General features: G+C 50.4%; 1 protein-coding gene across 1 annotated transcript; it reads left to right on the forward strand.

Moving 5' to 3' along the window:
- Nucleotides 1-1,810: 1,810 nt before the first annotated feature.
- Nucleotides 1,811-4,278, forward strand: TMEM38A (transmembrane protein 38A). The gene is made up of 5 exons (XM_010143521.1): nucleotides 1,811-1,962; nucleotides 2,499-2,683; nucleotides 3,292-3,379; nucleotides 3,481-3,598; nucleotides 3,908-4,278. Exons 1-5 carry the CDS (start codon nucleotides 1,817-1,819, stop codon nucleotides 4,130-4,132), a joined length of 762 nt encoding a protein of 253 aa, XP_010141823.1. The 5' UTR covers nucleotides 1,811-1,816; the 3' UTR covers nucleotides 4,133-4,278.
- The last annotated feature ends 8,893 nt before the right edge of the window (nucleotides 4,279-13,171 follow it).

A 13,171-nucleotide genomic window follows, 5' to 3' on the forward strand; every position in this document is an offset into this window, starting at 1 on the left:
TTTGGGTTTTCCCCTTCCCAGACCCTACTATAAGCTCTCCTTGGGCACCAAACTGACCGTGCTTTCTTTGCTCTCCTGGGTTTCTCCGGTGACGATCGATAGATCTACATCTTTCTTGGCTTTCGCTCTGCGCTGTTGCAGCTGATGGTGCCTTGGTCTTTGCCGAATGCCATCTCCTCTGTGCAGTTTTGATCGGGTCTGCACTCTCTTCCCCTTCCCAGACCCTACTATAAGCTCTCCTTGGGCACCAAACTGACCGTGCTTTCTTTGCTCTCCTGGGTTTCTCCGGTGACGATCGATAGATCTACATCTTTCTTGGCTTTCGCTCTGCGCTGTTGCAGCTGATGGTGCCTTGGTCTTTGCCGAATGCCATCTCCTCTGTGCAGTTTTGATCGGGTCTGCACTCTCCATGCTCTGTTTTGAACAGCTTCAGTCTAACTGCCTGAGGACCGAGGGGAAAAACAAAACTCCGCTTTGGAGTGCTTTTGAGGTAGTCCAGAGAGACCTCTGAGCCGCACAATCCACACACTGTTCTCTTTAAATCCACGTGAACTGGAGTGTTGGGTTTCCAAGGCCTGATCTCTTCCAGAATAAAGGCCTGAGCAGAACAGTTACCAGGCGACCCTTATGAAAGGAGCTTTTAAAACTAGGTAAGCCCAGTAATCCACTGGGGGCGGGCCAGCCTGGGGGCTGCTTTTCACTCGATTCCTGCCCTGCTTCACCCCCCAGCCCCTCTGCTGAAGCCAGGACAGTCAGGACAGTATCGTCCTGGCTCCTCCCTGGAGACAGCGAGGCTTCACGGAGCCGAAGGAAAACAGGCGTTACTAAATTTAAGCCTGAGGCTAAACGTCAGGTTCCTATAGAACCCGCTCCCTGGCACGGCTGTTGCAGCTGTCCTGCTTCCACCGTGTTTTCAGCTGGTTCAAATGTCTGCGCGGAGGGACGAGCCCGAGCAGTCCTGCCTTTAGCCAATTCTCTTACTGCTATTTAAGGTCGGCCGCTGTTAGTAATGTTGACATAACATCTTAGTGTTCTCTCTTTGGACCGCCCGTACTGGACACTGAACAGTTTGCTTTCTGAAACGCCGCTCGAAGGATCTGGAGCAGTTTAAGGTGAATTGATGTTCTTGAGAGACTTCTGTGAGGAAGCACAGAGGTGGATGAAAATGGCCAGAGGAATAAAAAAAAAGGGAATAGAAGGCTGTGGGAGGAGCCCATAATGTATTACCAAATAGCAACACCGTTCTAACACCAAGCTGTGTTTTCAGAGGGCATTTCCAAAGTAGTACAGGAGCAGGGAGAATCCTCAAATCCTCTTCTTTCAGATAAAGATTAAGAATTACTGTTCTATTTTTACAGGTATTCTTATGAATGAAAGAGCTGAACAGATTTTTCAGGAGTTCTAGAGGGAGTTCACCTAGGTTGAAGCGATGGACAGAATGGTACTAGTATGCATTTTATTTTTAGACTGTAAGACTTTGATTTTCAGGCGAAAACTGTTCTTCCTGACTGCAGTAAGTCATGGCAAACACAGGAGATAAACTCTTACTGATTCATAAGCTTCTAACGACCCCGTGCGATGGAACCCTGACGGGGGGCCTGCGAGCTGTGGTCACACGTACCATTTCCTGACAATAGCTGGTACTTGCCAAGGTTTCACAGAACACACAACTTTGTACTTTGTTTTACAAGCACCTTTCTGTGACGTATTTTGTTGGAGAACGTGCCCCACAAGCCTCTTTCTTAGAGGGTCTTGAAGTTTCTTATTTGCTGAGTCCACCTTCTCACTGAGAATTTGCTTCACAGGAGCTGTGGAGATGTCTCGTAAGAGCCCTTTTGCCTCCTGGCTTTGTGCCATGCTCCACTGCTTTGGAAGTTACATCCTTGCTGGTCTGTTACTTGGAGAACCGCCTATCGATTACTTCAGTCACAACTCCAGCGTCATCCTGGCCACAGCGGTCTGGTGAGTCTCTTGCACTTCGCCCGATGTATTAAGCACGGGACAGCCCTGGCTGCGCACAAAGCCACCAGTGTTGTTTGTGTGACACAGGTACTGTCTTGCTTGGAGTAACTGGGGAAGGAAGAGGTGGGATGAGGTAGTCATGGAGGCTTTTGTGTTCCTCGGTCTCGTTCCTCTGACCAGTTGTCTAATGCTTTGGTCATATGGGTTGGGTCTAGCTCAATCATGGGGCTCTTCTGTTCATGGCTGCCGCAGCCCAACCATGGCCAAACCGCAACGGCAGCACTTACTGCGTAGAGCAGAGGAGTGGCCCACACGGAACGTTTTGGGGGCATTTTATTCACTGTGTGCACAGATTAACCGCAGTCACTCTCAGTTTCATTTCCTCGGTGCGTATGGGTTGTATGTGCATGACAGAACCAATGTTTCCTTCTCCCTGACAGAATTCAGGCTCCCACCGCAGCGCTCTGAATCCTCTCCACACCTCCCAGAGCAGGACGAACAAATAGGTCCTTAAACTCTTTGTGGTTTTGTTCCAGGTATTTGATATTCTTCTGTCCCATGAACCTCTTCTACAAGTGCGTCAGCTTTCTGCCCGTGAAGCTCATCTTTGTGGCAATGAAGGAGGTGGTCAGAGTTCGCAAAATCGCAGCTGGGGTCCACCACGCTCATCACCGTTACCACCACGGGTGGTTCGTGATGATGGCTGTCGGATGGGTCAAAGGTGAACCAAGAGACGTTCCTAACACGGCAGGGAGGCACCCAGCCCTGTGGGAAGGGGAGGAGAATCTGGGAGTGAAGCGTAAGGTGACCACGTCACGCCTGCTGCCCAGCAGGCTGGTTAGTGGCCGTGGTCAGCTGCCTTCTGTCAGTCCGGTTCCCCAGAACACGGGTCTCTGTTCATACTGGCAGAACGGTTGTCAGCTGAGTCATCATCTAACTTTAGTGGCTATGAAAGGGAAGGTGTAGGATTCAGGAGTTCCTTATTCTTTCTCCCGTGTTCTACTGCCTCTGGCCTCGCCTGGATCTTTTCAGGGGGGGTTGATCAGAGTTGAAACAGCCGAGTCAGCTTTACTTGAGTTTGCATTTGAGCATCAGTAAACAGAGCAGAGCCAAAAGCCCCTTCCCTGCATCACGGAACAGTTTAGAGAAGGTCTAGAAGGCATTTGCCATGCTCTGTTGTTTTAGACCAGCTTCTCTGAAATCTGGGGAGACTGTCGGGAACCTTTTGCTCCCCGTAGGTTATGGTTCCCCCTGGGGGACCCGGGAAGGGCTGCAGAGCTCTCTGCGCGGTGGCACGTCTAGCTGTTCATTTTTCACCATGTTTCACAGGTTCTGGAGTTGCCTTGATGTCTAACTTTGAGCAACTGCTGCGTGGGGTCTGGAAGCCCGAAACAAACGAAATTCTTCACATGTCCTTGTAAGTAGGTGGCCTGAAAATTCTGTCAGACCAAAAAAGGAATTTAAAGAACCATTCAGGGCCAGATGCAAACCTAGAAAACGTCTTTATTCCTCTTCTAGCCCCACAAAGGCCAGTCTGTATGGCACCGTCCTCTTCACTCTGCAACAAACTCACTGGCTCCCCATCTCTGAAGCCAACCTCATCTTCTTTTTCACCATGTTCATGATAGTTTGCAAGGTAAGTTCCAGCAGCTTTGCTGCTACAAACTGCAGAACCAGAGAAAGGGAACACACTTCAGCTGGGCGCGGTCACCTCCCCAGGCCACTGCTGAGGGCGCTGGCTGTACAGACCAGGGAAGATCTGCTCAGGAAATTAGAGGCTAAGTTCTTCATGGCATAGGCAGTAGGGTAGAAGATGCGTGAGGTAGAGCCTTGAGTCACGTAGCAGTAGGGACTTTTCTCTGCGTAAGTGGGATGCTCCTTCCTAGTCGGTATTTCATAGCTGCTGTGTGATCTTTAACTTCAAGTATTCACTGTTGCCCGGCAGGTTTTCATGACGGCAACTCACTCACACGCCTCACCCTTTGCTCCAGTGGAAAACTTCATCTGCCCAGTTTTCTTTGGCTCTGTTTCCAGTGGACACACTAATCATCACCACGATCATCAGCACGGGGCCTCCCATGAGGTGTCCCATCCTCCGCCTCCTCCTGCAAAGTCAAAAGAGGAGCTAAATGAAGGCACCAGGAAACGGAAAGCAAAAAAAGCTGAGTAAAAAAGCAACCACACAGTAAATACGCCAACAGAATTCTTCCAGAGCTCAGGCTCAAAGCCACCTGTGGCCTCCTTTATCCTCTCAGACTCCTGAGGAGGGGTGGAAGCCAGGACACTGCCAGGTCCCTGAATTTCATTTGTGCTCTCTGTGCTGCCACTTGCTTCTTGGTCTCTGTCTCTCTATTCTGACTGTGTTTCCAGGGATTTGTAGATTTGTGCCATGGTGATAAGTGGGTGCCAGGTCCCAGGCTGTCAGTGGTTACGATGCAGCCTTTTCGACTGATGTGTTTGTGAACGGACGGGATGGTTTGTGCTCCTGCACTCCTAAGTTCCTTTGAGTTTTCACTGACCTTTTCGATGTCTGCCAAAACAACAAACTGTTAGGACACAATCGAGATGGAAATTGGATTTCGTACTCAAGAAAATTAAATGTCTCATCTGAGCCTGAGCTGATTTCTCCTAGCTCCCACATCTGCTGTATCTCCACTTCATGTGACATTTTATACGCAGTAAGGACATCGGCTCTGGTGTCCTGGCCAAACTCTCTCTCACCTCGATTCCCTCTGGTTCTTAATGGATCGAACATCGCCACTTTCTTAACCGTGTCTGCAAGAGGCTGGAAGCTGTGAGAAGCTCCCGTGCTATGGTTTGGTCCTGTTCTTATTCTGAACGGTTGTGTGGCGTTGCTGCACGTTGTTATTAATAGCATGTCCCACCTCAAACCTGCTCATATTTAACTAGGGTGGAAGCATGGTTCTGGTTTATGTGTAATCCTGTGCGATATGAGAAGGGGGGGTGTGTGTCTAAGTATTTATTACTATTTATTTATAATTGCCAGAGAACCTAAATCATGGACCTGAAACTGGCTTTTTTAAAACGTTGCATCTTTATATAGAGAATTGGGTATTTCTGAGCATGGTCCTAAGCCCACAGCTACACGCTGCTTTGAGCCCAAGGCTGAAGGAGTGGATTTCGCACCAGCTGATTAGAACAGCTCTAAAGGACTGACAAAAGCTGACCAGCTGCAGAGACTCGTTGTCCTTCGTAGGTCCCTTGCGGCCAAACTACTGTCCCTAAAAGCAGCTTGTGCCCAGCGAGTGAAGGAGAAGCTGAAGTGCCTTGCAGTGCTCAGGGAGGAGTCTGTCGCTTCGCTCATCTCCTGCTTGGGGAATACTGGCTTTTGGATGAATTCTGAGCTGTTCTAATAACTGATTTTGTTCTTCAAAGTGTCATCATCCCAGGGCTGGGCCACTGCGGTGACAACGGCCTGTGCGGGGATGCTGCTCTGGGCTTTCAGTTACGCGGTGCGTTGCCATCCCCAGCAATAAGGTTCACTGCTGTCACCTTGGAACTGGGACGACAAACAGGAGAGTTGAAGAACAGCTTTTGTGGGTGCGTGTCCCTGTTCAAAAGTGAAATTGACGGTTATTTAAAAATAATAATAAAAAAATCTTGTACACAACCAGATGAAAGCCAGTACAAAGGGTCAAATGATTTGTGAGCTTGGGATTTGACAGTGCCTTAATTTTGTGCATTTCCCTCCCCTTCAGCAGGGAACAGGAATTCTACCTGATAACTCAACCGTCTGGTTTTGCAGATACTGGTCTACTGAAACCCAATGTACCACTGGCATGCACAAGACTGTACATGTTTTACGAGGTGTCTGATTCAAGGGGAATTTTGTTTTATAAAAGCTGTCGACAAATAAAACTTGTGAAGTGACTCTGACTGTCTGCTGGCACTTGAGGAAATATCTGTGTTTCCCTTGCTCCTGATTTCTCTTACTTTCTCGCATTTCCATGGCTGAGCGCTGTGGTCTTTGGTGCAGCTCAGACGGGAGTCCCGCACCCCGACAGGCAAAGGTGGATCTTTCAAAAAGCAGTGTGTTTTACCCACTGCTGCGGGACTCGGGGTTCTGCAGGGCTCTCCTCCGCCTCCGGGAAGCTCTGCTTCACCTGCATGCACGCTGCTTCCTTCAGACTGCTCCAGCCAGAACAAAAAAGGCACAGCTGGGCATTTCCTAGAGGGACGGAGCAACCTGCTTCCACGGCACAGAGAAGGGAGGGATGAGGAAAACACGGCGCAGTCCATCCACCTGGCTCACTCAGTGAGGACGAGCAAAGGGCTATTTATTTTCTCACGGGTTTCACTTGTCCCCTCCCAGATTTAACGCTCTTAAAATATTTATTAATAGACCCTAATTTATCAGAGCAGTTGAGAATAGAAGTCACGTTGGAGAGTGGGGTTTAAAGCCTCTGAGTGACCCAACCAATGGAAAAGAGGGTCAGGGCAAGCTTTAGGCCTATTAAAAAAACCCTCCAGACAAAAGTTCTAGAATGTTCCATGTGCTTTAACCATTCTCCTCTCCCGTGACAACCCCCTCAGTGTCATGAACACCTTTCTCTCAGCCTGGACGGAACAAGAGACAAACAGGCTGATGACAGTCGGTACTTCAAGTGCTCTGAGAAATCCTCTGGTGCCCGAGAGCCCCACGCTGTGCTGGCTGCGCGGGGTGTTCCCGGCCCCAAACCCCCCGCAGCGCCGGGCCGGAGAGGAGCAGCCGGGGCTTAGGCTGCCACGGGACACACGTCATTCCCTCCAGAGATGTTCTGATCTGCTAACTCCTGATACTAACTCTGGTGAGATGGAGCTAAACTTAGCAATAGGTTAATCCTCAAAGAGGCCCTGGCTGCCCGATGGAACAAGCAAAGTGTTTCAGTTGCTGCTCTCAGCGGTTCTTGCTGATTGACAGGTTTCCCTTTGCTGTTACACAGAGTGAGCCAAACGCAGCGTCTGCCGCTTGTTCATCGCCGCACGCCGGCTTCACGGAGAGGGGAAGCTCGGCAGCCCTGACTGTGTGTGTAGAAAAAAAACAAATCCAGAGGATAATGTGACAGCAAACAATAATTCTTCACAGTAAATGAACTAAAATGGAGGAAAGAATTATGAAACTGAAGAGCTTATGTGAGAACAGGCAGAGCCGAGATACTGGGGCGCCCAGCTAGAGCAGCAGCGCTCGTCTTCCCCTTCTCCTCTCACTGTTAGTTGCGGTGCGTACATCCTCCCTCATCTCGTCCGAAGAGTAGCCCGGTTACACCATGCAGCTGAGTGAGAGACCAGACCACGCAGGTGGCTGTTCCCCAGGCCCCGTCGAGCGCAGGGAAGCTGTTCCTCTTAACACTGCCAGCTCAGCTGCCAAACGCCTGCGCCGCCTCCGGCACGGCTGTTTGTGCGCTGAAGGGGTAAAGCACCGGGTCAGCGCTGAGACTGTCCGTCCAAACAGCACACGGGGAAGCATTAAAAATGACAGCTTTATGCATTTCACAGGAGCACGTCCTTATTTGGGCCCTACTTTGTGGCTCCTGTGCTGTCCTTTAAGGACCTAACTGGGCACTGACACGCCGCCGCCAGGCGGGGGATGACACGGACCGTAAGGCTGGTATAGCACAGCGCTGCCAACCACCAGCTCTGTGCTGCAGCCAAGATTTTTCTCTCAAGGTATTTTAGTTCTTTGCCAAAATAATGAGAAATCAGAACATACACCTACAAAAGATTCTCTAGAAAGCTCAAAAAGATAGTCTGGATTTCGTCTGAGCTTCTTCCATCTCTATGAGGAAGTCAGGACACTGACAAGGCCAACTACTAACTGTGGAGAAAATACACTGTTGATACCAGAGCTGAAACAGTCGCTCCTCACACAGAGGGCTGATATTTGCCTGTAGGATGCCCTTACTGTTGGCCCCAAGGAGATCTGGTTTGTCCTGTGGGTCCACCCACAGCAAGGAAAGGCCAATTAAAGGGGTTTGGGTTTCCTCAGACACCAACAGTGAGGAGCCTCCTTGGTAAACACCCACCAAATTACCTCCCAGCTAAGAATTTAATCCCTCGCTCATGCGGTGTGTGAAGGCAGCAGCCTGTGAGCAAGCTGCTGGGGGATGATGGCTCACGGAACAGACAGACGGCGAGAAAACGAGTCCCCCTCACGCCAGGCCCACGCTGCCATCGTGACGCACAGTTGCTACTCACTTCACCTCCGAGATGACATTTCTGACAAAAAGGAGATGTTGGTAGTGAGCGTCTTCAAGTCTGATCTCTTTTACACTGGCGCATTTGCATCCTTCACACATTATCCCTACAAAAAATGCCATTTATAGTATTTCCTACCACGACCTTTAGCTGTTTCCTTTACGGTTATATTGGGGAGGGGATTTTTTAGAGAGCTTGTGAATGTGCCCTTTTAGGAAGAATCACTGCGAGACTGTGATTTCACCTGAGCTTTAGGGTACACGGCTGTAGCCGTGGAATGCAGGAAAACAGGTCTGATACATTTAGAGGCTTGAACATTTTTATAGCCTGAGGAAACCCAGCCTGTCCCTGAAAAGATTAGGTTGATTTTGATTTGATTTTGTTTGACAGAAAGCTCCCCAGAAGCCATAACACACTGTTAGATTTGTTAGTGACAAGAATCAGTGCAATCAGACAGGTACGTGCAGAGAGAGATGCACAAAGCGCATCCCAGGCTGCAGCATCTCCAGGAACAGGCTGAAACCGCCGGAGCCTGGCGTCCTGCTGCTGGCTGAAATTAGCTGTAGAATAACGTAGGCTAAACCCGCCCGTCAGCTGCCTGCAATGTTGGTCTCTTAAGGTAAGAAGCTTCGTCTCCCTGCCTGTTTGATTTCTGATAATTAGGATGTCGGTTCATCTCTTCTTATTTGGTGAAACCACCGTGGAGATTAATCAAGTACTGTCTGCAAAAGGAGCCCATAAATACAGATTCCTAATTTTTCTTTAATTATTCCTCTGTGTGCCAGAGGGCTACAGACAACGGTAGTCTCCGGCCTCTCAAATCCCATTTCATGAGAGAAACAGAAAAAACACGGCAGCTGCTCTGGCTGACACTGGTTTTCTCTGACATGCTCAGTTCAGTCTCCTGGAAAAGGCAAAAACCCACAGAAATAATAATAGACTATGGTCTCCTGTGAGAAAACAGGGAAGCAGGAAGAGGTTTCGGGCGGGTGAATCTGCTTGGCTGGAACAGCAGCATCTCTGTTTCCACAGGACACGGAGAAAGGAGCATTTCTGACGGGAAAAGCTACACTGACCAAATGCAGAAACACATATTGAAACAAACCGAAAGAGCAACGTGCTGGGAATACTGGAGAAGAGACCAGCACGGGAGAACGGCGGGGGGAAGAACGTTCTGCGTGTGTGAAGGGGGGGACCCATGGTGCCAGAGCCTCTGCTGAGGTGTCAGCACCGGTCACCTCCCCTCCCTGGGCATCCCAAGGGCAGGTGGACAAAGAGGTTATTTTTCTCTGTTGACAGCTGCTCCCTGCCTTTGAACTCCACCATCGACACCACGGCTCAGCACCGATCCCCTCGCGGGGGGATTAGCAGGAATTTTTCTATCTTTGTCCTTGTGCTGCTCTTTGGGGAAGGTACCCCAGTCCAAACACAGCCATAAAGCAGTCAGTATTTACTGGGCACAGCTTAAACACCTTTTAGTAAATTCACTCTTGCGCAGCTTGACAGGAGGCAAACAGTGGCAGGGCACGAGCAGACTCCCCGGGTACGAGAAACCTGCGCTGAAAGGCTGAAAGAGCCTGAGCCGTCAATGCCACCAGGACTGGCAGGCGTCTGCGGTGCTGAAACACAGAGACAATTATTTCTAAACTCGTCACGGGTGGTGAACGAAGGGACCTCAGGTGTACCTGACCTGATGGGGAGCATGTTCAGCGCCTCAGGAAGAGACGCTGGGGATTCTGCCCACGTGACAAACACTGGTTGCTATAGAGATACCCGTCCTCTTCAAGTGCAGATGGATCGCTCCAGGATGCGGGGAAGTTTTGCTGCGTCTCAGGGCAGACAGTCAACCATTTCCTACTGTTCCTGCAAAGCAGCTGCAATTTTCCCAGGCTTTCCTTCAAAAAAGGAGCAAGCCTCTTTCTGCAGAGAGGGCCCCAGCCTGGTGTTCATCAGTCACCTCCCCTTAATGAGAAGCCTCTGCTGAGGAGAGCTCAGGGAGCCCAGAGAGCAGCACAAGCTTCAGTCCCGACACACGCTGGGATCTCCTCTGTGGGAAGAAGGTTCCTCCTCCCTTCCAGCCCTCCAGCCTGGTCCAAACCTTCACCAGCTCAGTTTCTGCAGGCAGATAAGCTGAAAAGACCTGAAGCTGCTGAATGCATCAGGCGCTCTCTCTGCTAGAGTGTGCGAGTGCTACAGTGCGGCAAGACTCCAGCGCTCAGCAGAGAGGCACTAAGCTCGCAGCTTCATTCGACAGTGAAGATGCCTATAATCTGCTGCTTTTTAAACCCAGCTTTATTCTGTCACACCCAATTTGCACTTAGAACACCTCAGAATTCTGGATTAGCTCAGGATCTAATGGCACTTGCAGCAAAGCCAAGTGCAGCCTGGCCATCCTGTGCAGTAACAGCTCGAAGCTTGCAGGCTCTCGAAGCCCTGCGCAACACAGAGCTGACTCCCATCCACCACTGCAACAGCACAAAATACCCGTGAAGAACAACTTTTCTTGGGCAATACCCAAATATTTCCCACTTCCTCTGCCTACGGGGGGACACAGTTGCCAGACAGCTCCTGCAGCGGGAACTGGCAGCGGGCAGCAGTGACTCAGGCTCTCAGGAATCACAAAACTCAAGTTTCCCCTCCTGAAAATCATTCACTCCGTCTGTTTTTAATAAGAAAACGGGCTTAGGTAGGCTCTGAATTCCACAAAAAGTGCCTTGCAAAGAGATAAACCACAGCGGCACCTCCTCCAGCAGGACACACCGCGGTGAACGCGCTGTTTGGACAGGGTGGCGTTTCCAGCCCGCTCGGAGGGTCAGGAACAGCCCGAGCCGCAGTTTCTGGAAGGAATGTCTGAGAACCGCCGACACTCGGGCGTTACTGACTGGGCATATAAGGACAGAGCTAGAGCTAAGATTACACCTACAGCACCATCCAAGTTGTGGTAGACCTCACGTATTTTCAGGAACAGTTTGGGCATGAAGGATGTGACGTGAGTGCTTTTTCACCCGAAGACAGGGTTAGACGGGGTTATAAGTGAAAAGTCACTCTCCTGCTGTAGGAGCTGGAATTCACGCGGGCTGGAGCGTAAAGTGATACGTGGATTTCCTGTACCTACTGCAGCCTTGGTGAGAGCTCATGAATTATTCCAGGAGTGGTCGCTCGCTCCCTGTTGGGCAGCAGCGCAGGCAGGATCGCTCCTAACCCGAGGGAGCGCGTTCTCATCTGACGCTGGCACAGTCTTCATTGCAGATCACTTTTCATTTAGAGCAGTCCCAAGGAAAGCTGCAGATACAGCCATTCCCCGTCCTAATTTTAGTGGTCTCTCTTGTACTACTTCATCACATGACTCAGTAGTGTCGCAAATATTTATATAATTTTGGGGAGACAATATTCCAGTCCTGAAGAAATTATAATCTCAGACCACAAAACATATTTAAGAAGAAAAATGTCCTTTATATTCCCCGTGTCTTTTAATTTTGCAGGTGTGAAAAGCAGCCACGAATATAAGACCTGGGTGTGGGTGAGCAGGAGGGTGCAGCCTGCGGGCGCTGGGAGCGAGTGCTCCTGCTTGTGTTTGGGTGCATATATGAGCTCTCCTTTCTCCCTATTTGCTCTCTCTTCCTAAGTCATCTTACATTTACCTAGTTTGTTGTTTAATTCAGCGAACATGTCATTTAAAAGGTGTCACATAGATTTTTCCAGAAAGTGGTAGTATCTCCTGTAAAAAGCACAGCAGGGAAAGTGGCTGTAAAAATTTCACGGACTCGACTCTGTACAAAAGAATTCTGCGTGGGTAGAACTGCCTTTTACTGTGGCTATTTATCACGGCAGAGGTGGCCAGAGTGTGGCTGAGCGGTCTGAAAATCGGACGGAGGATTTGCGGCAGCGAGATGTAAGACACGTTTTTCTGGATCGGTGCTGCTGTATCGTATTCGCTAGCTGTGCCATCCACAACTTACAGAGTTCTCGTACAAGCCATAAAGACGCAGCGCGACCAGCCAGTACAGAATCATGAAAGCGTTTCTGCGTTGATAATGTAGTGACGTGGGCACCAGCCTCAGACGTCTGGAAATGACAGCGCCTCAAGACGTAACCACAACGCTGGTTATGTGGAACTCGGCACGGATCGGACGACAGCAACTCGAACAGCAGCGCAGCGCAAGGCCCAAAAAGACAAGTAGACAACGTGGCTCCACACTCCCAACAGCTCTTGTGCTGCACAAATCCGCCCCCTCAGACACAGCTCCAGAGACATCCTCCTGGAGGAAGCACACCCAGAAGCACAGGCCTTCTGCCAGAGGCACGGCTTCGTGTTTGAGGTAAATCGCTTCTCCCCTGCCTATCCTGTCCAAAGGCCATCAAAATGTGTGGGGTGGAGAGGGAAAAAAAGGGAGAAAGAAAGTTTTGCTGAACAAAGAGAATAAACATGCAGTCTCAGGGGGCATACTTGAAGGTGCAAGACAATAAATAACCAATTAAGTCTTTGTGCAAGGGGTGTCTGATTTCCCTCAGGACAATTCCACCAGAGGCCAGCAATGGAGGGGCAAAGACCATGAGAGCCTCCCCACAGCGTTACTGCACCCAGGAGCTCACCGCATCTCGCACCTCTGTCAGCAGTGCCCTATCGCATGGGCAGGGACACGAGCAGGCACTGGGGCAGTGTCCTCCTCACACCTCTCCGTGTGTCCCTAGGAACCTCAGCAGAGCCGGCTGCAGAGGTCTGAGTACTCCCTCTCCCCTTTATGAGCACCAGGACACTGCTCATGGTTTACACCGTGGATCTGCACACTGAGCTCACTCTGGCTGTCTCCAGACGGTGGGTATTGGGTGCTGGCCCTTTTCAGCATCTCGCTCTTCCCTGGCCCAGCCTTCAGTCCTAATCAAAAGCCCCCAGGCTAAGGCCTCTTCCCTTGGTTCTCCTCCACTCCAGAGCCAATCTTACAGCTCGACTGGCCAAAGGCCCCAACCCAGCTCTGCTCTGGCCTCCCACTGCTCCACCTCCCCCACTCCCCAC

Source organism: Buceros rhinoceros, unplaced genomic scaffold (genome assembly GCF_000710305.1).
Source record: "Buceros rhinoceros silvestris isolate BGI_N320 unplaced genomic scaffold, ASM71030v1 scaffold45259, whole genome shotgun sequence".
NCBI lineage: Eukaryota > Metazoa > Chordata > Aves > Bucerotiformes > Bucerotidae > Buceros > Buceros rhinoceros.

Coding starts and splice junctions, on each gene's coding strand:
- TMEM38A (XM_010143521.1), top strand. CDS start 1,817: ATGTCTCGTAAGAGCCCTTTTGCCTCCTGGCTTTGTGCCATGCTCCAC. Junction 1,963..2,498: donor ATCCTGGCCACAGCGGTCTG/GTGAGTCTCTTG, acceptor GTTTTGTTCCAG/GTATTTGATATTCTTCTGTC. Junction 3,380..3,480: donor GAAATTCTTCACATGTCCTT/GTAAGTAGGTGG, acceptor TTCCTCTTCTAG/CCCCACAAAGGCCAGTCTGT.